This window comes from Ylistrum balloti, unplaced genomic scaffold (genome assembly GCF_031769215.1).
Source record: "Ylistrum balloti isolate Yb309-2 unplaced genomic scaffold, AGI_CSIRO_Ybal_v1 Utg370566, whole genome shotgun sequence".
NCBI lineage: Eukaryota > Metazoa > Mollusca > Bivalvia > Pectinida > Pectinidae > Ylistrum > Ylistrum balloti.
This window is the reverse complement of record NW_026782355.1, coordinates 769,881-796,721: the sequence shown is the minus strand read 5'-3', so window position 1 is coordinate 796,721 and position 26,841 is coordinate 769,881. Positions and strand designations below refer to the sequence as shown.

The 26,841-nt window shown below is 38.1% G+C and overlaps 1 protein-coding gene and 2 non-coding genes across 3 annotated transcripts; 2 read left to right on the top strand and 1 right to left on the bottom strand.

Moving 5' to 3' along the window:
• Positions 1-4,176: 4,176 nt before the first annotated feature.
• Trnaq-cug (transfer RNA glutamine (anticodon CUG)) lies at positions 4,177-4,248 on the top strand. Its single transcript has one exon. It is a non-coding gene; the product is annotated as a tRNA-Gln (tRNA).
• Positions 4,249-17,728: 13,480 nt separating this feature from the next.
• Positions 17,729-18,630, top strand: LOC132556359 (uncharacterized). Its single transcript, XM_060220764.1, has 2 exons — positions 17,729-17,804; positions 18,048-18,630. Exons 1-2 carry the CDS (start codon positions 17,731-17,733, stop codon positions 18,628-18,630), a joined length of 657 nt encoding a protein of 218 aa, XP_060076747.1. The 5' UTR covers positions 17,729-17,730.
• A 2,864-nt stretch (positions 18,631-21,494) lies between these two features.
• Trnar-ucu (transfer RNA arginine (anticodon UCU)) lies at positions 21,495-21,567 on the bottom strand. The gene has a single exon. It is a non-coding gene; the product is annotated as a tRNA-Arg (tRNA).
• Between the last annotated feature and the right edge of the window lie 5,274 nt (positions 21,568-26,841).

Here is a 26,841-nt window from a genome sequence, read left to right as displayed (position 1 = left end):
AGTCAGTGTAAACTTAGATTTGTCCTTAGCGACAGAAATATCTTGTAGAGTTACATAATTATCATGCATTGTGCGACAAGTGAATTTACCACACCTTAAAAAACCATAAAAGGCTGTTAAAAAAGCACATGTTAGCATAAAAGGGGTAAACATCCCTTTTACAAGACCATCATACAGATTTGACAAAATTGTAAAAGTAATAGGAAATCTTTGCTTCGATCTGTACCCTGGACTTGAGTCCTCCTGATCGCTCTCAGGATATAATGAAGTCGTAAAACATTACTCAAGGGGTCACCATGACCATACTTAATATAATGAAATCTGATGCCAGCCAAATACAATTTAATGGTATCAAACCTGAAGTTCAGCGAAGCTTGGCAATGAGTAACGAAGGAAATGAGTATATCCTCCGAGATAATAGGTAGGGAATCAGCAGGCCACGAGGCCACAATACGCGTCAATGTAATGAAAGTCAAAAAGCAGTAAGAGAGGTCCTCCTTCACTCCATCATGAGAGATGGCATCGGAAGACACCGAGTCGGCTGGTAGTCTGCCTGTGGTGCGAGTACCCTGAACCTGGACATCTGCCAACGAGAAAGTGCATCAGCAATACAATTATTTCTTCCTTCAATATGCTTGGCATAAATAATAAAGTTGCGCGTAGCGGAGTGAAAAGTTAGTCGGCGCACGAGTTTCATGATACTAGGCACTTTTGATCTACCCTTATGGATAATTTCCACGGTAGCCATATTGTCACAATGAAATAAAATCTTCTTACATGACCACAAATGACCCCACAGCACACATGCCATAACAATAGGGTACAACAAGGCCATGGAATGCTTTTTCGCGTACAGTTCTTCAGGGGAAAGTCCTTGAAACCACTTATTATTGAGATATCCCGCGAACGATGTCAATCTGTATACAACTCCATTTCTACCGCTTGAGTAACCTGATCGTCCAAGGAAAAAGATACGCCGTTCCAGTTCCGAAGGAAAACTGATCACATAGCTAGGTCAGATCGAACTGCTGCTGTAAGAGTGACATGGTGATGCAACTCTTTCAATGAAGTAGACAAACTTATAAGATTAGACACAAATGAACGTCCTGGGTGAATAATTCTGCTAGCAAAATCAATATGGCCTAACAGACATAACAGCTGGCGTTTGGTACAGGATTTCTTATCCAAGAAGTACTGTAGAATTTCCTGAATACGACGGATTTTGACCAAGGGTAGCCTAGCTTCCACTCGAGCAGTATCAAGCTGCACATCAAGATATCCTAAAGATGTAACTTGACCCTCTGGTATCAAAACCAATCTTTAAACTTTGTAGCAGGTAAGACATAAATTCTTTGTCCGGGTGAGAGGTTTATTCCTGAGCCAACACAGCCAAATCGATAGTAGTCACCGTAAGGGAAACACTAGCTATTTTGGATTGGTTTGAGTCACAAGTTTCCCTAAAGGGCACTTACTCACCGAATGATTTGATTTACAGTTCAAGCAGATATGGGCCTTGGAACAGGCTGAAACCGAACGTCCCCTCTCTCCATTGAAGTCGTTACAAATTTCGCGAGAACCATAAAAAATTATAGGTCGTCCATAGGTATCCAATGTATACTGCTTTCCTTTAACAGAGGATTTTACAGAAGGTTGTTTCTGACTCTGTTGATGAACAGATGATGGGCAGAAACCAGACAGATGAAGCGAACTACCACAGAACGAGCAGCTGTTTGTTGGGCGATTGGTGAAAACGTTATTGAAAAGAACAGTGTCACTCACTGACCAATCAACGCATCGATTGTAGAAACGAAATTGAGCGGCTGCCAGTTTTGAAAATTCGCAATGTTACTCATAGAAACCCTGGCCCGGGAAACGAGAAGTCATTTCAATGATATCGCGTTCATACAGGTCGAGTTCGACCCTCCTGTGTGGAAAAGTTCTACACATAACCTGTTTGTATGTGCTTAATGCTTGAATAAATTCCCCTAAATCAAGGGACCTGTGAAGTCTGTGGTCGGGTTTGACGTCAAGAGAATTAATATCCCCCGAACCGCGAAGGAAGGGGAATCAACAGGGCAGCCAGGTTGACGTCCTTACCTGCGATAATCTGCTGTTGAAGGGTATGAGAAATGGTTTCTATCCTCGGCAGTGAATGCGCGACATAGCCAAAATGTCTTCTGGTCGCAGTAGGAACTAACTGTGGTTCATTCCTTGACCACTGAGAGGCACTTCCTGTCGCCGCACTGGGTACATGTAGGCTCGATCCACTGTAGAACGATCGGTAGGCACTATGCAAGTCAAAACTGGTAACGTTACTGACTGTCGTATCACTCTCAGGTGTTGGAACATACCCTCGCTCCGCAGATATATGACTAGTACTGTTAACATTAATTTTCTGTTCAATTTGTGAAACCTGAGCCGTTAAAAGAGACACAGAATGACTCGGTGTGGCTAACATACCAAGCCCGTTGTTGTTGTCTTGGGCGCGGCCATTTTGACTGACGTCACTATGCACAGCAATATTGGATCGCGCACTGTGTGTTTGTGGGGCACGTCTCGAAACACTATCGTCGTCCGCAGATGTGTTACCTTTGACTAGACGGTACACGGCGAAAATTGTTGGTAAATGTTAAGCCACGTTCTTTGCACGCGTTAAAGTCCAGTTCTCCAGTAGTTCGGGATCGTACGGCACTGAACGGTTCGAAGATTTCCTTTTGGGCACCATGATAGGGACGAATGCACGACAGTCCAAACAAATCACGCACAAAACTTTTAAAGTACGTTTACAAACAAATCAATCCCCGTAGAGTAGGCCTAGTGCAACAAACCAAATCAAACAGATACATCTGTGGGGAAAGCCAAGTCCATCTTCGATCGCAGTGATGAGGAAACAACGGAAGGGAAAGATCCTTGTTTCAAATCACTGAAAAAAAACCCGAAAAGGGTAGGTCCGACACTCCGTGCGAAAACATGTAGGCAGTAAAAGTCGAAATACTAGTTACACACTTTCCGAAAAAAGCGACATAGGTGACGTTTGGATACCAAGATATAGTCTATCTAGAAAATCGTCGAAATAAACGTTAGGACATAAAAATAACGAAGAGTTGCAGAGAACAAAGAGACTAGTGGCTAATCTTCTTAAACTAATTAAAACTGACCGATGCGCATGCCCCTAATTGGAGACCCCCTCTAAGGATCAATGACCACTGACCGATCACGTGACTAAAGGAAGCTGACTTAAAGTATTACCCAGACTGAATGAGAAAAACTTACAAGATTAAAAGATAATTTAACAGAGAAAGGACTGGGCAAAATTAGCCATGTATAAACAATTATTTAGATAAACAAAGTAAGTATTTAGAAATATATTTCAAGGGAAAAAGATAGTGATAGAACGCTATGAGCTTGTGCATGATATTCATATGGGTAGTGAATAACTACTAAAATGGGACCCTTCCTCGAAATGACATTGACTGTTTACGCTACTGATAATCCAGCTAATAGTATCAGAAAATAAGAAATACGTTAAGACGCGATTAATAAAACTCGTATGAAAGAAAGAAAACAGGACTCTATTAATAAAACTCGTATGAAAGAAAGAAAACAGGACTCGATTGATAAAACTCGTATGAAAGAAAGAAAACAGGACTCGATTGATAAAACTCGTATGAAAGAAAGAAAACAGGACTCGATTAATAAAACTCGTATGAAAGAAAGAAAACAGGACTCGATTAATAAAACTCGTATGATAGAAAAATCAGTTGAGATTTCGCTCGCATAGACTTAAATATCATTCTATAAAAACATAAGAAATAGTGAAAAATAAAGACTGCTTCTTATTACGTCAGCAAAAAGTAATAACAAAAGACATCATTCCTTCATCCAGTCGTTCTTTTCTAGGTATTTAATTAAGAACGCGACTTGCTTTACGAAATGGTTCTATGGTGTAATGGTTAGCACTCAGGACTTTGAATCCTGCGATCCCAGTTTAAGTCTCGGTAGAACCTGAATAGAACAAGGTGTTCCTACTGAATTTAGCTTTTGTCACATTCATAGTGATAAGCAAGTATAAAGAAAATCATCTTCAAAGAATCATACGAAAACACATTGCATGTGCACTGTGTGTTGGATGGCTTATCAGCAAAACACAAATGTACCACTTCAACGTATGAAGAGGGTTCTATGGTGTAATGGTTAGCACTCAGGACTCTGAATCCTGCGATCCGAGTTCAAGTCTCGGTAGAACCTGAAGGCATATCATTTATTTTACTGTCTTTCAAAGTTCAACGTTCATTTATCAGTTCCGGTTTGGATGGTTAGATGGATGGACGGGTAAATCAACTCCGTGGTTTTCTATCGTAAGTCATCCCTTTTCCGTGAGATTATTGAATGCCAATTTGCTTATCAACTTTTTTGAACATTTGTCAGGATCTGTTTACAACAATAATTATGTAAACTGAAATTTCTGAACACTGAATTCGAGCCATTTTTATAATGGACTCGGTAGGCGACGGCCGTAATGGCCGTACAAAGTCCTATAAAAAGGACTGTACGTATTTGGTCAATGTGCAGGACAACAAGTCTGTACTTCCAATGGAGCTTATTCGAGCCATTGAAGACATTTGTGATGTTGGCTCTCTATATGCTTGTGTTCCAAAGGGCGGTGACTCTTATGAAGTGACCATGAGTGGCTTGACCTCTGGGCAACACCTACTCAATGGTGTCGAGGTGAGGGGCCGAGTGTGTACGGTGTCAGAAGTGGTAAAGACTTATTTGGTTGTATCATTTCTACATATCCCTGCCTATATATCAGATGAGGAGATTGAGGGAAAACTGAGACAATTAGGTGTTACTATCCATTCCCCTATTAAACGTAGGTGTTATCCGGGTACGGACATAGCTGACGGGACTCGTATTGTCAAGGTCAAACTACCCCCCGGTTTGCCGTCTCTACCTTACACAGTACGCATTGACAACTCATATTATCGCGTTGTTCACAATGATCAGAGACGAATGTGTACGATGTGTCACTCAGTAGACCATGTATTCAAAGACTGTCCCCAGTTCACATGTTTTAAGTGCAATGAGCAGGGACACTATGCAAGAAACTGCACTACCCCTCCCTGTGGTAAGTGTGGTGCTGTACGAGCAAACTGTTTGTGTAGAGCGACGGTGTCTAAGATTGAGGTCGATAGTGAGAACGGTATGGACGCTAGTACAACTGATCAGTTATGCGACGCCTGCGGGCAATTCAGCTGTGAATGTAATGAGTTCACCTGTGAATGCGGACAGTTCATTTGTGTTTGTGACGGTAAGCTGATTAGACGAGATGATGATAATGATGATGACGGTGACCAAGAGGAGGACGTCGGGATGGAGGGTGATGTTGTGGAAAACGATGAGGACGGGGAGGTGGAGGTTCGACACCCAGGAGTCTGATTTTGGTACACAGGAAATGACGGATGATGTTGTGACGGGTGATGACGGTTGCGTTAAGAAAGTCTCCGGACATTCAGATCCGGTAGAAGGGTCAATCTTAGTCCATGATAGCTCTGCTATTAATTCTTTTGAAACAGGGAAGGGGGGGTTGCCGGACGTGGCAAGCCTCTCTTCCCCACAGATAGTCACTGAGACGCCGCTACACGGGGTGTTTTGGGAGAAGTCTGAGGGTTCTATGGAAGAGGACGGTTCTGACGTCGATGACTCATTCATTTCCGTTGGGAATAGAAAGAGAAAAACGGTGAAGGATTTTGTTAAATTTAGACGTCAGACCGATTCCTCCAAGAAGCCTAAACAACAACAATAGCGCTATTTGTATTTTTGAGTATTGTTTTTGGGATGTTTAGATTCTTGTCGTTTAATTGTAATGGGTTGAGTGATATTAGTAAATTACAGAAGGTTTTTTCCGATTTCCAAGAAAAGAATATTGATTTCATTTTCCTACAGGAAACTTTCTGGTCTGATAATTTCATTGGCCAGGTAAAAGACAAGTGGAATGGTGTTGTTCTATACTCCAATGGTGTCAATGGTCGCCAAGGTGTAGCTATTCTGCTAAGGAATAGTCTAAAAGATTGCGTTTCTTTTAGTACCGGTCGAAATGGTCGTTTTTTGCATGTGCAGCTGCAAGTTGATGATAAAGTAATTAATCTAATAAATATATATTCCCCTAATATTCTAAATGACAAAACCAACTTTTTTCACTCTGTATGTGATTATCTTGAGCAAGGTAGGTATGAAAACATTATAATGGCCGGTGATTTTAACACCACCTTAGCAAATATAGACAGGTCTGGTGCTACGCAACATTGTAATGACGCCGGGTTTAGAAGTTTGATTAAAATAATGGAAAATAATGATATTACTGACTTGTGGAGAAAAAGAAATAAAAATTGTTCTATTTTCTCGCGAAAACAAATACGAAATGGTAAATTATCGCAAAGCCGGATTGATTATTTTTTAGTATCTAAAGCGCTGACAGGATTTGTCCAGAACATTTTATATAATGATACGTCCTTTAGTGACCACAGTTTTGTGACTATGTTTTTAGATTTGGAAAATGTTGAGAGAGGTCCGGGTATTTGGATAATAAATAATTCATTTTTGTCTGAAGATGATTATGTTTTAAAAATAAGAAATGTTATATCCAGTGCAAAGCAAGAAGAGTTAATGGAGCAGGATGTATTGGTGTGGTGGGACAACTTGAAATACCGTTTCAAGAGAATATCTCAAATATACGGTAAAAATCGTAAAAAAGTTGATAATGAAAATTTTTATAAAATCCAAAATAAGCTGACTGACCTATCCGCTAAGTTAGCCGGCTCCAATAACCCTGCACTTGTGCAAAAAATGCAAGAAATTAAGGCTGAATTAGAGGTGTTGGAAGAGGAGAAGTGTAAAGGGTCTATTCTACGATCAAAAGCCAAGTGGGCAATAGATGGTGATCGTAATACAGCTTACTTTCTACGTTTAGAAAAATATAGACAAAATTTTAATAATGTTAAATTACTTGCAAATGCCAACGGTGATTTGTTGCACCAAACCAGTGATTTACTGGATGAAATTTATCAATTTTACCACAAGTTGTATTCTTGTGTATCTGTTGACGATAACTATATTGAAAACTTTTTGAGCGATATTGATACCAAGATATCTCCAGGTGATAACAAGAATTTGGGGGCCGAAATTACTGACGAAGATGTGCTGTCTGCTTTAAAAGGTATGTCTAGTAACAAGAGTCCCGGGCAGGATGGTTTAAGTGTGGAATTTTATCGAAAATTCTTTCCAGAATTAAAAGATTGTTTTATGCGTGTAATTTCTGAAATACAAGAAAGGGGTGAACTTTCGCGATCTATGAAACTTGGTGTTATCAGTCTTATTTACAAAAAAAGAGGTGAGAAGTCAAATTTGAAAAATTGGAGGCCGATAAGTCTCCTTAATGTCGACTATAAAATTTTAGCTAGAGTAATGGCTGATAGATTGAAAGTGGTATTACCCTCTATTATCTCCCCTTACCAAAGCTGTTGTATTATGGGGCGAGATATTGCGGATAACATTAGTAATATTCGAGATGTTATTGACCTGGCTATGATGGAAAACTTAGAGTGTTATATTATGAAAATCGACCAAGAAAAAGCCTTTGATCGCGTCAGTCATTCCTATCTTTTCAAAGTCTTGGAAAAGTTTGGCTTCTGTGGTTTTTTTATTGACTGGATAAAAATCTTTTACAATAGTATTTATAGCAGTGTCAAATGTAATGGTCATCTAACAAAATATTTCCCTATTAAAAATTCAGTTAGGCAGGGTTGCCCTCTGTCAGCATTACTTTACGTCCTCGTGGCAGAACCACTTGGTCAGGCAATTTTAAAAAATGATAAAATTGTTGGAATTTCTATCCCTATGAGTAACATGTCTACAAAAATTTTTCAACATGCCGATGATTCCACATTGACCTTGTCAGACAAATCTTCGATAGACGAAGCCTTTACTGTTTTTGAAAATTATAGTCGGGCTTCCGGGGCTAAAATAAACAAAGATAAGTCCGAGTTATTGTGTATTGGTAGTGGACAAATGTCAGCTGCTGAATCTGACGCGGTACAAGTTAAATTACTACGGGACGCAATTTTAGTTTTAGGTGTGTATTTAGGTCCAAATCACCAGTGTTGTGATTCCCTAAATTGGGACCCTAAGATTGTTTCCATTAGAAATACTTTAAGATTGTGGTCTCAGAGAAAACTAACCATTCTGGGGCGAGCCACTGTTATATCTTCGCTAATGTTATCTAAATGCTGGTATACATTGGCTGTGACCTCCATCCCTGATTGTTACAAAATACAACTTAAAAATTTATGTTTAAACTTTCTCTGGGACGGAGGTGCCCATTTAGTAGGCTACAAAACCCTTATAGGATTGAAGTCTGAAGGAGGTTTACAGTATCCTGATATAGACCTGAAAATGAAGTCCTTCAGAATTAAATTCGTTTTTAGATTGTTCAATGATGTAACGACAATTTGGAAAGAAAGTTGTAAATATTTCCTCTCTAAGGTAGCCAATATGAATCTTGGGTTATCTATTTTTAATTGTACATTTAAAGTAAACCAATTACATTGTCTTACCCCTTTTTACAAAGAAATGTTGTTGGCATGGTCCAGTATTTATTCACGTATTTCATTTCAAAACAGTGTCAGTCATACATTTTGTCAACCAATGTTTTGTAATCCTTTGATTCTAGACGAAAATGGTAAAACGGTGTACGAAAACGTTTTTGTAGATGCTGGTCTGATATACTTAAAAGATTTCACTTACGAGGTTGTTGAAGGATTCCTTCCAATCCATTCCATTGTGGAACTGGTCCAGGAAAATAATCCAGAAATCACAAGTCAAGTCATATCCAAAAAGTACTTAAGTCTTCTCAGAAAGTTACCATTGGAATTTTTAGGCACCGTTATAAACAATTGTTACACATCCACTGATCTGACACAACCCGTTATGTATCTGACTCTGAATGACTCGGGATCGTACACTGTTCCACGACATACACGGGACATTTACCGTGCTCTCGTGCGAATGCACTTCGTTGAACCGGCGGCGCGGTCGTTCTGGTCCAATAGTTTTCCTACCTGTGAGGTCGACAGTATTTATAGAATAGTACACGTGCCTTATTATCCGGCTGAGTGTGTCGAGCTCCATTTTAAAGTTGCACATAACGCTATTTTTACGAAAAAGAAATTGATGAAGTGTGGTATGTCAGATTCAGATACATGTCCGGTATGCCAGTCTCAGACGGAGGATCTTTTTCATTTATTTATTGGATGTCCAGAGTTATCTACCCTTAACGTCTTTTTAACCGATATGTTAGATAGTTTGTTTATTAGAGTGCCTTCGGAAATTGTGAATGTACTCAATTATGATTGGCTAGTTCTTTTAGGCTGTGGCAGAAATTCAAAAAATGTTAACTCGTACTTCATAAACTTTGTTTTGAGTGTGGCACGATTTTGTATTTACAAAAGAAGAAATATGGTCATGTTAAATGAAGGTAGTGTTCCAATATTGCGATTCTTTAAGTTTACAGTCAAAAAATTTATCAACTATGCTTTTAATCACTATCGAAAGAAAAACAATGTTTCACTTTTCCGAAAATACTTTATTTGTGATAACAATATTGTATCTGTGATTGACGATCGTGTCTCAGTTAATTTGTAAAACTTTCGTCTGTGATAGTTATGGTTACTTTGTTATGAAACATGTGATTTTTCTTTTTACCTTTTATCTATTATTAATACATGATTATGAAATGATTACACTGTGAGGAATCTCAAGGGCCCCAACCCTTGAGACCCTATTGCTGGGATAATAAAATTTTTATTTTTACAAGAAAAATGAGAATGAAAGGAAAGAAAATGATGTTAATAAAAAGAGGATAATGAATGAAATGACTGAAACAAGATGGAATTTAACAGTTCTTACATTAGATAAAGGAGAGTAAGGAATGTGCTTAGTTTTGCCCTTTTAACAAATCTCAATTCAACATAAATATAAAATGAAGGATAATCTAACTTTTAATTGATAATGAAATGGATCTCTCTCAGACTTTATGTGTAGGTTCCCCATTGGTTGCCTCCAGTTGTACTTTTTTGTTTTTGCGTTTGGGACTGACCAGAAAAACAAAATGGCTGATATACAGCCATCTTGGATTTTGACAATGAATGTTTGTTATCGCTATTTCTTGAGAAGAACTGGATAAAACTTTCTTAAAATTCATTTGTAGGTTTTGATTGGTACCTTATGCCCTTTTTATTTTGGGACTGGTAAGAAAATTGTACTTAATGAAAAAGCCTTCTTAAACTTCAGAATAGGTGAGCAATATGAATTACATTGCTAATACATCGTTTTCAGCGCTATGTACTGATGTTTGAAGAGGGGAGAGAAATTGTGAGAAAGAAGTCAACAGAGCGAGGTCAACTTGCTCCTAGCCAAGTAAGGCAGCTTTTGGCTAGTCCACAACGCTCTCCCCAAGCTCTTCAACGTCGCATGAAGAGAATGATATCACCATCAAAGGTTGAACCCAGTAAGTGGTTACTTTGTATACTTGTTGCCTGTGTCAATTAATTCTATTCCTAAACAAAGAATTAAGTGATTATTTGTGCTCAGTTTTTTGTGCCCTGTTTCTAGAAGAGCTATTTTTCTTGTTTGTTTCATTTTTTTTCTAAGTATATGGTCTCAAATATTATTGTTTCCAATTTATTCCAAGTAGAGATGACAGGGAATTGGAGGCTTGTCTAGAGGAGTATGAGTCAGGCCAGCTAGGTAAGTATTAATGCTACTTTAAATGGTAATCTTCAAGAGAAAATCTATCTTATTACTTTTTTTTCTTTTGAAATATTTTCTGGACTTAAAAAAAAAAGGTTATATAAGCAATGAACATTGAGTGTTGTGTACTGACAAGAGAGTGTTTTCAGTCTGCCTCATTAGATGGTTTTAAATCTGAATGTGCTTTTAAAGTATCTCATTCATAAATTTACAGTGTTATTGTCATTTAATGAAATACATCTAAATCTACAGAAATTTGAATAATTACTTGTTTAATGGTTGAAAATATTATTTCTGTTTGTATATTGAAATCAAGCAATTTCCAAAAATATATAGATGAGTGAAGCCTGCAAGTAAATTAGTTTGTAAGCAAATACAATAATTTACTTACAATTCTTATCCTATAAATTTTAAGGTAACTTCATGTATTGTCAGTACTGTAATTTTGTGATAAGTAATACTGATGACTGATTCTTATATCAATTGTCTTAGACAGTATATCTTCAAATAGGAGGACGATGAAACTTTCTTGAAGTCGACTGATTATTCAGTATCATAATCTTATGTAACTGTTAACATGGATATTCACATTAAAGATAGTGATATGGAGGATTTTTTCCATTAATTATATTCTTATTAAATGCTGATGATACAATATTTTAAACATTTTGGACTTTTGACCATTCTTCAAATTTACCATATGAAATTATTTCAAAGATTGATAATTACTGCACTGCACAGGTAATATTTTTAATTCAAATGTCTATCTAAATTTCAGGCACCAAACTTCCTTCTCCTGGTGCAGTGGAGCTCACTCATTATACAACTAAAAGACGTCTTAAGATATCTGTTTATGCTTTTTATATCAATAGCCTGTATTTGTATTATTTGACTTTTTTTTTTTTTTGATGGAAGAAAAAATTTATTGATGCCTGTTTAAAATCATTGGAAATAAGTCAGTTAATTAGTCTATCGTGATGATGGTGTATTGTTCAAATCGCTGTCTGTCTGTCCATCCTTGGCAGATAAAGATTATCATTGCTATTTCTGCAAAATAACATTCAAATGTCGTAGCATTATGAGCAAAAACAGAGAAGAGAAATGATGGGAAGAGATCCAACTTTCAAAGTCCATATGAAGATTAAACAATGGTGGGCACCAAGATCTATCTGGGATCTCTTGTTTATTATGATACTATTTCCTTGTGCATAACAATCTTTCCTTGTATCTTAAATCTGTATTTCCATTTTCACAGTTCTCCAAGAAAAAGACACCATTCTCGCTCCTCCTCCTACACCCAAAGCTCATCTTGTGCAACCAGGTAAGCATTCCAAATTACTGAAATCATTCTTTGATGGTGATGATGTTTGGAATTCATTTTGGATGGATGTTTCCCTCAATACACTAAATATTTTCATTTCATGTAGAAAACAGTATTTCTAACTTGCCGTTTCTTTCATTCATGTTCTTTCAAAAAGGTAATTATCTGTTTTAACGTTTATTTTGCAGCTCATACACAGTCGACACCTCCAGAGGAGTCGTCTCCTGCCCCAAGTGGACAGTCCGAGCCTCTTCTGGAGTCTGTTCCGATGCCGAGCACATCTCGGCAAACATCAACTGCATCCACACCAGGTATGCTAAATGGTATACAAAATAAAGTCACCTTATTACATATAAGATGATAGATCGCTGAATGAAAATATACAATGTCTTCATACCATGAAAACAATATAACAATATAATATAAGATAATAGATATTTTATCTAATTTTGTACCTGGACTCTGCATCATTTTGATGAATTATGATTATGCACATGTACTTTTGCAAATTCATGTTATTGATGCAAGATTTGGATTGGTATATATATATTCTATTGAAGTAATAATGGGATATTTGTTGTTAATTTGTTTTAAAGGAAAGACTTTCATTTTCAGAACCTGTGTTGTATGAAAAATGGCGATCTACTTTACCCAAAGTGGATCAACATTGGGTTTCGAAGGCATTTTTTGGGTTGAATGCCAACAACAAGGTCGAGTTTCGATTGGACAAAGTCTGCCAGCTCTGGAATCATCCTCCATAGCCAAGCCTGTCTGGGAACACGAGGAACCGAGCTGATAGGTTCTTTGCCCACAGACTTTTCTTGTGGATGCCAGTCAACATCTGGGGTGTCCAGTTGCGCTGCCCTCATTTGGATGCAGACAACACCTGCAATGGCATCCTAACAAGAGCTGGGATGCATCAAAAGACCAGACTTGTAGTTGATTTTGACTGTTTCTACAACATGGCTTCTGAATACCTGCGATGCTCCAAATGTGGCAAGAAGGTAAGTGTAGATTTGTTACAAAATTCAGACATGTCTGAAAAGTTGAATTAATGGTAATTTGAAAGTTTGATAGATTTTATGTATTCTGTTGAACTACCTTTAACACTTGTACTGATCACTCATGCTGTTGCGAGGGTGTTGAGGACCATAAAACAAAAACGACAAAGATTTACGCTTGTGTTCATCTCCATAAAATTTTGGTTTGAAATTTGATTCTTTTAAGATACATTTCAGAATATTTGTGTTTTCTTACAGGTGGTTGCCTGGGCACACAGCCTAATTGCTCAACTGGACAGAGACAGGCAGTTGTTGTTTCCTGCAATCCTGACTGCTAGGTATTCTTGTGATAAGAAGGTGGTGACTTTGTTACGTCAGAGAGGGCTTGGAAACAGCAGCAGTATGGTGCGAAGACAGCTGGAGGAATTACATGGTGACATGTACCTTCGAAAGGTCCATAACTACCTGTCAGCATGTAAAACTTTCATGGCTGCCAGTTCTTCGAGGCTGGTGACTTCTGGTGTCATGGAAGATCCTCCACTTCAAGCTAGCTCCAGTGCCACAACACAGATGGCTGATGAAGGTCTACCAGCTAGATGTTCTCCAGCGCCTGGATTTCGTCAAGGCCTCCATCTTGTCTCTGTTTGGTAGTATCATCAAACTCGATTCTACCAAGAAAATCACCAAAAAGTTGGCAGGTATGTAATGGACAGAAATTTAGCCTTGTGTCCTAAGGTTCCTTAATTATTTTGTTTAGTATGTAGCTGAATTTTTTTATCCATTATTAGAAACTGGGGAAAAAGGAAAAAATTAATATTATGACCATTGCAGTATTTGTCATACTTATGCATTTTTGAAAATGTCATGCTAAATTGTGTGAATAGAAAAGTTACTTGTATTTTTTTTACATCGTTTTTCCCTGGCTGCTTTGCCTGGTTTACAAGTCCATATGTTTCTGAATTACAGGAAAGAGTGCAAAGACGGCGATGTGGGCAACCAACGTTGGTAACGAGCATGGTCAAGTTATCATGTCTGTCCTGACAGCCAATGAAGGACAGGGTCTTGCCACAATGATTTCAGGACTATGCCAGCGTTACCTGGATGCCCAAGTATCTCCACCACGTCTGCTGTATGTCGACAGAGATTGTTGTGACAGCAGTTGTGTGAGGAAGTACTTCACGCACTGGCCAAATCTTCTAGTGAGGTAAGCTTTTTGTGGATACAGTAACTGACAACAGAATTCTGTGCAAATACCATAATAACTTAAGTTCGTTAAGTTTTAAATCCAAAATCTGAATTTACAGGAACCTCAACAAAAAAGTAATTGTCTACAATGCAATATGTTCTGACAATGAATTATAAAAAATAGTAGTGATGCATTTAAAAGTGAAAGAATTTGGTATGTTTTGAAATATATTATGATAATAACAGCTCCTGACTGAAAATAGTTGCCTGTAAGTTTCAGCGAAAGTGACTTATGTTTTATTTTGTTCAATAGGTTGGATATCTGGCACTTCATGCGGAGACTGTCTGTTGGCTGCACAACGGATGCTTATCCATTGTATGGGACATTTATGAGTCGTCTCAGCCATTGCATATTTAGATGGGAGGAGGAAGACGTTACTCTTCTGAAGAAGGCAAAGAGAGCAGAGATGATTCAGCATCATGTTCCGAATCCATCGGATGCAGACGTTGTCCGCCAAATCAAGTCAGATGAGTTGGCTTTACACTGTCGTCGAGTGACCAGAGGCACGAGAGAAACTTCTTCTCTCATTAGTGATCTGATTTTCTCCATGGATGGTGAAAAGGGGCTGGACATTCTTGGGGTGCCATTGTTCGACAGTGTAAAGATGCAGGGGATTTGGGCAAAGCAGTCACAGCATGTTGCCTGCCTCCAGGATCCTGATGGTGTTCAGCTGTATACCAAAGTTGGCACTCTTAGGAAAGGTGGTGTGATGCTGCCCAAGTACCGATGTGCTAGAGGTTCAACCTCACTGGAGAGTTTCCATCTTCACATGAACAGGTTTATTCCAGGTACAATTCCTTAACATTCTCCTCAAAAGATAAATTCTAAGAAGCATGAACATACCCTAAATATGTTCCAGCTATAGAGATTAATTGTTCAATGCCTTAAATTAAAACATTTAACGGTAATCTTCTCAGAATGCCCGATTGCTTTTATATGATTTCACTGACTGTAAAGAGTCTACAAGGAGGGCAGTTTTGCATAAAATTGATTACTTTTTTTATCATAACGTTATTATTTTACTTGACAAACTTTCCATTGAAAAGTATGTATTGCTGGTAACAGTGGTGAAAAAAGAAATTATTTTGATTGAAATGGATTTACCCTCCATTTTAAGAACTGTAACTGAATTTATTTTGATATTCTGTTCTAGGTACTCTTGCTGGCGACGTAAACGTACAGGTCTACTTGTTAGATGGTATCCATCGCTGGAATCAGGACAGACAGAGAGAGGCAACAACACACCAAGATTCACAGGGGCCTCTTTCATACGATGGAAGTTTACGGCATTCTGTCAACAAACTGTCGCAAGAAATCCTGAAGAAAGACATCTGTTCAGACTTTACAGTCCCTGGGAAGTACACAGGTAAACCTGACACATCAGATAACTCATTTCTTCTCTAGCCTTTTCGGGAAATTTATTAACTTGTTTTTTTTTTTTTTTTTCTCTCAATAAACACAATATTTTCATGAAATGAAGACTCATTATCAGTAATGATGAATACCTTTTGCAGTGAGTAATGAAATGTACTGGTGTTGATGAATGTGTACTTACAGTTTATAAAGATACTATGATTGTATTTTCTTGTTACTTAATGCCCAAATCAACATTTTACCATATCATTTCTTACAATTTTTCAGGCGAGCTCATTGGCTTGGAATATCTATATTCCCAGTCAACTGGTGCCACTGTGCAGTACCAGGAAACTGCCAGAGTCATCGAAGAGGATTCTGTGCAAGAAGAGGACACTGAGCACGAGGATGACGAAGGGTTTGAGGAGCAGTTGGCCTTTGAAGATCTCACAATCCCTTCATTACAGCCAGCATTGCCTCAAACTCCGACGCCTGCCAGGTCTCTCTTGCAAATCCCAACAAATGCTGAATACAGACAGCTAGTTAAAGGTTAGTGTTTAACTTTAATGGAAATAGGATTCGTGTGTTACTTCCATTTTGCTCTGTAGGTATATCAAAGAATATTTTGTTTGCATTTGATAAAGGCATAGGACAGAGTCAGATTAATGATGAAAAGCAACAAAAATCATTATAAAGTGTAAAAACCCTCCAGTTATTTCCTTGAGATTTCAACAAGCTATTAAAGACTTAGGAGGAAATTCTCATCACATTTATGTAAGTGTTTGATTTTGTGCAATTCCAGATTTGCAGCATTCCGACATTCAGACAGAGTTGTCTCCTGCCACTAGTGGACAGTTAGAGCCTCGTCTGGAGTCTTCTGGTGTTACCGGTGAACAGTATGAGCCTCATTCAGAGTCGTCTCCTGTCACCAGTGGGCAGCCACGGACACATTCCCAGACATCTGCTGCGTCAAATCTCCCAGATGATGTTAGTACTAAATAAGTTGCGTATTGAAGTGAAAAACATATTTTAACTTCCCCTTTGGCTCTAGCAGTTCTCTCTTTTTTCGTGAATGGCATTCATATGTTTAAAAGGATAAACTTTATGTCCAGTACACGTTATTAGTAAAATTTATGCCCTCTAACTCGGCTTTGCATATGTTTATTGTAAATATATTTTTGTTTTAAAAAGAAATTTAAGCATATGTTAACATATATTTATTTTTACAGAGTGACTTGGATCCTGATAACATACCTGGCTACTCTCATGTCACCAACTTAGCCTCTTTCTTGGTGACCCTTAGAGAGCAAGCAACTGGTCTGAGTACGGAACAAGCACTCAGTGTTATCAAGCTGTGGGAATCTTTGTCGGACTTTGACAAATCAAGGACACGCTTTCCACAGAGGTTCTCATCAGCTGGGTCAGGTCGCTTCAGGAGCCCAAAGAAAAATGTGGCACTTGGAGTTACCAGCATCGAAAGGTAATTTCCAATATATGTCTATATCTTTACAAAAAATGACTTGAAAACTCTACTTATATACTAACTAAATTGAATAATATGATAAGAAATGTAACCTTATCCTAAAACCATGAAACATGAACTCGCCTGAGATAATGTAAGAAGTGTTGTAGTTGACTTTTGTAATGATTGATCAACACCCATAAAGAAAGAAAGAAAGTGTGATGGGTGTCAAAAAATATATGAAATCCAAGTATTTGAATATTGAAGTATAGTTGCATATGGAATATAAAGTACAAATAATTTGGATTAATCACTCGCTGACTGTAGATATATTTACTCTAATATATTGATAAGCATGTCCATTAATCTGTGCATCTTTATTTCTAGAGCTGTCCTGGGGCCAAATTCCACTCGATCGAATTGGCCAAATTGTAACAGATATGTGGAGGCCACAGTTGAAAAACTGCTGCAGTGTTATCCTAGTGATAAACGCTGCAAGAAGACTAAGACCTTTCAGTCCAGATGGACTTTGATCCTTGTTATGTCCAGTGGAAGGGTCCCTAGTAATACAGACATTCAACTGCCAAGTCTTAACCAGAAAACCATCCAACAGTGGTAAGTTGAATTAACCATACCTATCAATGAAAGTATTTGAATGGAAGATTGTCACTTGATATTTTATTTACTTCAATAAAATCATCTGGCTTGCATCACGATAAGAATACTCTATACATCAGAAGAATAATTGTAAGCCATACATTCAATGTAAAGATTTTTCGGAAAAGTTTGTTTACTCATTGAAATTCTAGATTATTCATTCAATGCAAGAACTGAAAAACAACAACTATTCTGTTATAGGTACAACAAGAAGGGGAAAGAGAAGGATCTCAAGATCCTGCTGCAAGGTATTCAGCTGCCAAAGGCTTCCCTGACAGGAAAAGGTGCGCCGGCACCAAGGTCGAAGCCAGAAACCTTACAGTTAGGACAGACTTCCCCTTTCCAGTTTGTATGTCCTCCAGATACTGCTGGCATGGCTAAATTGAAGATCAGAGCTTCAATGCCACCACCAAGACAAGTTCTGCATAGACCAATCCTACCCATGCCATCTTCAGCTGCACCTGGGCCTGTACAGTTGCGAGTTATACTGACACCACCAGTGATAACTCCACCGACTATGCCGATGATAGTACCAACTGTACAAGCAGGACAGAAAAGACCAAGTGTAACAGATGATGCGGTAAAACCCAAATATACCAGACAGGCAACATCTGTTAAATGTCCAAAGTGTGGCGATGACAGAACTCCTCCCATTCATCGGCAGTATATGGGATACAAGTTCTGCGGTAGGACAGAAGCTGCATCTTTTGACAAATGGAGGGCAGAGTTAAAAGAGAGAGGAGTGGCAAGGAAAAGAAAGGCTGCTGGAAGGGGAACCGAATGATATAAAGTACTGCTTGTATGGCTGTCTACTGCCACCTGTGGACAGCGAGCATGAGGTTGGGCTGTAATAGTACTGTTTGAAGAACATCAGACATATCAACCTCTGGTGAAGATCAGAGGTGTGTTGTTTGATTTCTACAAGGACTAGATCTGTGTTTCTTGGGGAGCTGAGATCACAAGTCATCCTGTACTGTTGTGTACTTAGTCAAGGCACTTTAACCCAATTGCTTTTGATAACATGCAGAATTTTCAGGGGACCATGATAACAGTGTATAGAACATCAGATTATCAACCTCTGGTGAAGATCAGAGGTGTGTGGTTTGATTTCTACAAGGACTAGATTTGTGTTTCTTGGGGAGCTGAGATCACAGATCATCCTGTACTGTTGTGGTTGTGTACTTAGTCAAGGCACTTTAACCCAATTGCTTTTGATGACATGCAGAATTTTCAGGGGACCATGATAACAGTGTATAGAACATCAGATTATCAACCTCTGGTGAAGATCAGAGGTGTGTGGTTTGATTTCTACAAGGACTAGATTTGTGTTTCTTGGGGAGCTGAGATCACAGATCATCCTGTACTGTTGTGGTTGTGTACTTAGTCAAGGCACTTTAACCCAATTGCTTTTGATAACATGCAGAATTTTCAGGGGACCATGATAACAGTGTATAGAACATCAGATTATCAACCTCTGGTGAAGATCAGAGGTGTGTGGTTTGATTTCTACAAGGACTAGATTTGTGTTTCTTGGGGAGCTGAGATCACAGATCATCCTGTACTGTTGTGTACTTAGTCAAGGCACTTTACCCCACTTGCTTAGGATATCATTCAGTGACCTGACCAGACAGATCTATCTCCAGCAGCACATGGACAGTTCCAGCCTCATCTAGAGCCGTCTCCTGCCATTAGTGGACAGTCTGAGCCTCATCTAGAGCCGTCTCCTGCCACCCGAAAATCACTTGGAGTTGTCTCCTGCCACTGTGATCAATCTTATCCACAAATCACCTTGATGATGTAAGTTCTTGATAAGTATTAGTGTGAAAACCAATTTCACCTTTCTCTTGATGTTTAACAGTTCTTTTTTCATGATAGTCATTCATACCTATAACGGCACAAACTTGTAGCTTTGATTAAATTTTAATTGTATACCTTGTAGTGCTTGCAGTGGACAGTTTGAGCCTCTTTTTGAGCCATCTCCAGCCACCGGATGAACTTGATGAACCAAGCTAGAAATTGAAGGGTTGCAAGGTTGAAAACTTTGGAGAAGGAAATGGTAGCAAGGTATCATCATAAAATTTTTTAATGCTGCCTACTATATTACAAAATTTGCATATATTTGTCATATAGTAGAAGGTTCCAAGCCCTTGTAAAAGCAGAGGAGAATTTTTTATGGTTTTTGGAGTGATTGTCAGTTTCACTAACAAATGATGTTATTCTGTCATGGGACTTAGCCACAAACTTTCAACCATAACAGTTTTAAATACCAGGCTCTGCAAAGAAAAGAGGACTTCTGTAGTTCAACTGGAAAGAACACTTTCCTTTCTTGGAAAGGGGTCGGAATTCAAACCTCAGTGGAAGTAATATATATTTGCGGTTCTGGAACATTTGTAACTGTCTATTTCATTATCAATTAAAAGTTAGATTAACCATTTTTATAGTTATGTTGAATTGAGATTTTTTAAAAGAGCAAAACTAAGCACATTCTTTACTCTCCTTTATTTAATGTAAGAACTGTTAAATTCCATCTTGCTTCAGTCATTTCATTCATTTTCCTCTTTTTATTAACATCATTTTCTTTCCTTTCATTCTCATTTTTTTTTCTTTTTGTCTTGTTAGTGCTGTAGACCTATGTGCTATATCCTTTATTTTATGTAATAATTGTTAAATTCCTTCTTATTTCAGTAATTTCCATCATTTTTCCTTTTTTTATTAACCTCTTTTCCTTTCCTTTACTTCTCATTATTTTTTTTCTGGTTAGCGCTGGAGACTTATGAGCTATATCCTTAGCGGATAGCGCGCTGGACTTCTAATCCAGAGGCCGGGTTCGAACCCCGCCGGGGATGTCTTTTTTTTTTTTATTTTTCCAGATGATAAAATTTGACAAAATTTATCATCACTGTAGGTGATTTTTTTAAGCAATCAAAGCATAACAAATATTCAAAATAAAAACTTTTTTGTCAGATAAAAAGTAAAAACAATTTTAAAAAATTATCTTTTTTCATCTAATATAAACGAGGAAGGTCTATATTACTTTCATCAATCGGTAATCTGAACGGAAGAGAGGAAAATACGAAGCATTGCTGATGGAATGCAGGGAAAAAGAATGGCAGACTTGGAGCTACCCGGTCGAGGTGGGATGCAAGGGCTTCCCCGCACAGTCTGTGTGGAGAATGCTAGCTGCATGGGGAGTGTTGGGCAGGACCAAGAGATCAGCAGTGCAGATGATGGCCAAGGCAAGCAGAGAGATCTTCATGTTGGGTGTGGATGAAGAAAGACTCAAGTAGGTGGACACCCACCTCCGACCCGCAGTGACTGATCATCACTGTGGACCCCCCATCCTGAGAGTGTACTGAGCTAGGGGTCGAAACACACAATCAGGGATGACTTCGACTGAGACGTCGGCGGTGGAGCAGTAGAAACATCTTAGCTGTATTTAGATAACTGAAGTTAGGTTACTTAGTTCATTATTTCGTTTTCGTTTATTCTTTTCTTTTTATATTCAAAATGTTTTAAAATTATTGCAACATACTATGAAGTCAAATGAACGGGTACATCAAATATATATATATGTATATGAAAAGTAATCTACAGTGATGATAAATTTTGTCAAATTCTGTCATCTGGAATCAAACGCGAAAAAGAACACATCCCCGGCGGGATTCGAACCCGCGGCCTCTGGATTAGAAGTCCAGCGCGCTCTCCGCTGCGCTACGGGGACTGTTGTTATTTTTTGAAAATGTGTTCAGATCGCTGATGAATAATTCATTAGTATACATGAGCAATATCGAAATGATATATAAATTTACACGCAATCACATATCTCCACATGATTTTAAATTAATGTTTGATATGCAACGAAAACGTTGTCAGTCAATCTTAATCTTCTAAAGGAGAGAAATTAAAACGAGAATAACTAGATATTGCCATAAAAAAAATCATCAATAGTAAGAGATCAAAGCACTGAGTGTACTGTTTTCCAAAATAATGCTGTATAACGTTAATTTTGAACTTTACTGAAAAAAACAGAAGTTGAATTTTTGGAAAACAATACTTATTGTTATCAATAGTAAGTGTCCACAGGACCACATGAGGATTTTAAAGAAATTTCACAATTGTTTACCTCTAAAAATATCAAATTGAATTCTCAGGAATTTTTTTACATGATTGACACATGTGAGCTTGAAAGTGGGTAAAGGTCATTTATATCCAAAACATACATATTTCTTCTTTTTTAAAGAAAAATTGATTTTGGCTACACAATACATTTAATTTCAAAGATTTGTTTCAATCAGAAACATGCATAATTCACAATCTGTCTGTCAACTTGGGTATTTGTAATGACAACCTCCATTGTGTTTCGATAACAATGTGCTCATGTCAGCTGTTTATATGAGAGTGTTTGTGTTTGATAATTTCTGTCGTAGTAAAATTATAATTCTTCTCACAGATGACCATAATGATACAAATTCCTATACTGGCATTGAAGGTAAACCGTCTCTCCAGTGTTGACTGATTGACCCTATAATTCTGAAACTTATCTCTAGAGATGCTGAATTGACACTTGAATTTACAGTAACTTCAGTCTGATCTAACATAATTTCTATGACCTTATCAAATTTAATTTGGAATCTCACTAAACACTAGACATGTTTTTGTGCATGTATATATCAGGTAAAATCAAATGTATAAGGTTGCTGGACATTCTATGAGGTTTTCTTCTGTACAGCCAAAATTGATTTTCTGTCATCAATGCAACACCTGATGCCTCCATCTTCTCCTTCCTCTCCTACTTAATCTTTGTTTCCTGTCACGTCTCCTTAGCCAACTGTCCTATTACAGTGTACCTTTAGTGAGAACACTGAACAAAAAGACACTCGCTATATATCACGACACTCAATCTGCTCTCTTTTTCCCTTCAGCCATAGCATCCGTCCAATACATGACATTGACTGCTAAGTTAACTCTGAATAAACTTTTCCAAACTGACATACTACAAGTGATACTGCTGTCAACAAAACTTTGATACCTCCCCTCCAAACACAGGATTTTTCCCCGTAAATGTTGACAATGTTGATCACCTTCTGCATTCTGACTGTAACACTCTGCTTCATGTCGAAGTCTTTGCAAATCATTGACAGGTATATTGGCGTTACAGCGTGGACATATCCAGTACTTCACCATGGTGTCTAAATTACGCTGAATCAACCTAAACACAAGTGAATACTCTCACTGGAGTGGTATGTGATTTATTCTTAATCCACCTAAACACAAGACAATACTATTAATGAATTGGTGCCTAACTTGCTCTGAATCCACCTAAACACGAGAGAATACTCCCATTGGAGTGGTGTCTGTATAGTTATGGATCATTCATAATCACTTCAGAATCCAATAGATATGGGCAACATCAAAATAAAAAACAAGACGACTAGCAGCCTTGACGATCACCAGAGATAAGCAATATTGAATATAAAGGTAGAAGGGGAATTATCAAGTGTCATGAAACAGAAATTGTGACACTGAATATAGTAAGCCAGTGTCAATACAAACATACTATCAAAACTGTCGTCCTATACTAATAAGTTTTACCAGTGGGAATTAACCAACGTTATGCTAAACCCCTTTGTGGCCTGCCCATCAGCCGCTGGAAATCAGTCAGGATCAATATATTCTCAATCTAGTTTTCCTATAGAAACTAAAGTAAACTTTACTATCATCCCTACGGGGAAATGCGAAACCCAGGAACCATGGAATTCACAATTTTGGTAAAGCACTTCCATCCATGAAGAGCATTTGATTCTATGGCATCTGGGTCATTTTGACCCCTTTTGGCCCCACCCGTCAGCCCCTGGGGTCAGTCGGTATAAATATAGGCATATCATCAAGTTGACCTTCACTCATAATTCCAACCAAGTTTGAAATATCTCTAATGGAAATTAAGCTCAAAAATCTATTTTCCTATGTAAACTAAAGTAATCTTTACCCCCTCCCCACCGGGAAATGTGAGATCCTGGGGCCATGAAATTCACAATTTTCGGAAACCCCCTTACGATGCCTCCATTCATTTGATTCTACCTTACCTTGAGGTAGAGAAGAAGATTTTTGAAATTTTAGTCCATTTGATCCCTTTTCTCCCCGCCCCTCATGCCCCTTTTGGTTTATCTTAGGCCAGGGAAGGTTTCTGCAAAATTTCATTGAAATCAGATCATGAATTTTTGAGAAGAAGTCAAAAATGTTAAATGTGTCTATGGACGCAAGATGCACAACAGCGGATGAAGGTGGCCGCAATAGGTTATCATGAGATTTGTGTCCGTTGACCTAAAAATAAGCTTACACAGAGGAGATTCTTTGAGAGTTTAAGATCAGAAAGGTAAGAGTATTTTTGAATCATCAACAATACCGTCTATGTTTCTTTTTGTGAATTAGACCTTGATACATGTACCTATTTCATACAACATTGATATGGTTACAACTTTCATTCTGGAACTGGCATTAAATCAATATCTTGAAGTCCTCGATGGCACAACTAAGTTTCAAGGTATAAAATTCTTCTTTTGTCTTCCTAACCAAAGAGAATGATTGATCATTAATACCAGGCCAATGAACAGAAATTAATGAAATTAGTTGAAAATTAGGAATTCAATCAAGAAGCAATTTTAAATTGTTCCAAACAAATTAAATTTTAGTTTTTCAAAATTGATTTGATCTGACATTTTTATGACAGAATGCATATTCACTATAGGTTTTGCAATCGTTTGAAAATTTTATCAGTGAAAACTCTCTCATGATTTTTGAGCATTACATTTGATAAGGCAGTGAGGGCTACAGATCAGATCAGATGTGATGAAATCTGAAAGTTCAGATTCATATATAGAATTCCTAGGAGGGTATTGAAAAGGATTTAGAATCTATTTCTTTACAATGGAACCTTGTAAACACGATAGCTGGCTTCACTGAAATCAAAAGATACCTTCACGTGGTATTTATGATACAGATAAACAAAAATATGTTCTCATTTGAGAGCTTGTCTAAATATGATTACTTGGATTGACTAATTAGTTTTATAGCAAAGGGATCATTCATCAATGAAGCAAAATAAGCTTGCTTTTACAGAACACCTGGTCCTAGTCTTCTCACTGATATCTGTATAAATATTTCTTTTGTTGACAATTTGCCATATTTTTGTTAAGCTGTTGGGGATATTTTCTTCTTGCGTTTCTGCACTGAATAGATTCTAATGAAAACTGTGATGATGACACCATCCTCTTTAAACATTTACCTTATTGTATGTGACTGAGGACATATTGTAAAGGGCGGCGACAGTGTATGGACAGCCCTTGCATAATCAATCTCTAATCTCTTCTATGTCAAATGTATAAATGACATTAACAAACTGATCTGTACTGTCCACTTTATAACACTTGAGTCCTGTTTCACTACCATCTATCTATTATTTTTTGTATAACCTTAGATGTTTAACCTGAACCTGATAAAATTTGACCAGCAAGTAATGTATTTCATCCTTTAGTATCTATAAAAATCTTTTGACATTTTATTTTTCGAAAAATGTTATATTGATGAAGGAATCATGATATTGAGTAGCTGGTCGAGATACACAAAAAGGTATGTGAAAAGAAATTGTTGGCACCAGCCACGCTTACCTAAGTTGAGATTATGAGTCTCTACAGACAAAAGATACAATCCATCTGCTTTGATTGTGACTGCTTTCCAATGCATCCTACAGAACACCATGGTGGCAGTATGTCGCGATTTAGACTGAGGATAAGAAACTAACCAATCAGCTCTTCTTATCGTTTCTTTTGTATATTCCTTCATAAAGTAGTTTTTGTCCAATTCAACATATTTCATTTTTTATTTCATACCATTACCCGATAAACTTGAATCTAGGAAATCGAACGAGAATTGACCTGTCCCCAAGATCAATGTACTTGACAGGATTTTACCAAGCGCCAACACTATGTTGATGGGACCAACACCAAACAAAGAGCCAACACTATCTTCATGTGACCAACAACAACCAAGAGCCAACACTATGTTGATGGGACCAACACCAACCAAGAGCCAACACTATGTTCATGTGACCAACAACAACCAAGAGCCAACACTATGCTGATGGGACCAACACCAACCACGAGCCAGCACTATGTTGATGGGACCAACACCAACAAAGCGCCAACACTATGTTGATGGGACCAACACCAACCAAGCGCCAACACTATGTTGATGGGACCAACACCAACCAAGAGCCTATATTAAGAGCCAACACTATGTTGATGGGACCAACACCAACCAAGAGCCAACACTATGTTCATGTGACCAACAACAACCAAGAGCCAACACTATGCTGATGGGACCAACACCAACCAAGAGCCAGCACTATGTGATGGGACCAACACCAACCAAGCGCCAACACTATGTTGATGGGACCAACACCAACCAAGAGCCAACACTATGTTGATGGGACCAACACCAACCAAGAGCCAACACTATGTTGATGGGACCAACACCAACCAAGAGCCAACACTATGTTCATGCCAACACCAACCAAGAGCCAACACTATGTTGATGGGACCAACACCAAACACTATGTTGATGGGACCAACACCAACCACACTATGTTCATGTGACCAACACCAAGCAAGAGCCAACACTATGTTGATGGGACCAACACCAACCAAGAGCCAAACTTTGTTGATGGGACCAACAACAACCAAGAGCCAACACTATGTTGATGGGACCAACAACAACCAAGAGCCAACACTATGTTCATGTGACCAACAACAACCAAGAGCCAACACTATGTTCATGTGACCAACAACAACCAAGACCCAACACTATGTTCATGTGACCAACACCAACCAAGAGCCAACACTATGTTCATGTGACCAACAAAACCCAAGAGCCAACACTATGTTCATGTGACCAACAACAACCAAGCGCCAACACTATGTTGATGTGACCAACACCAACC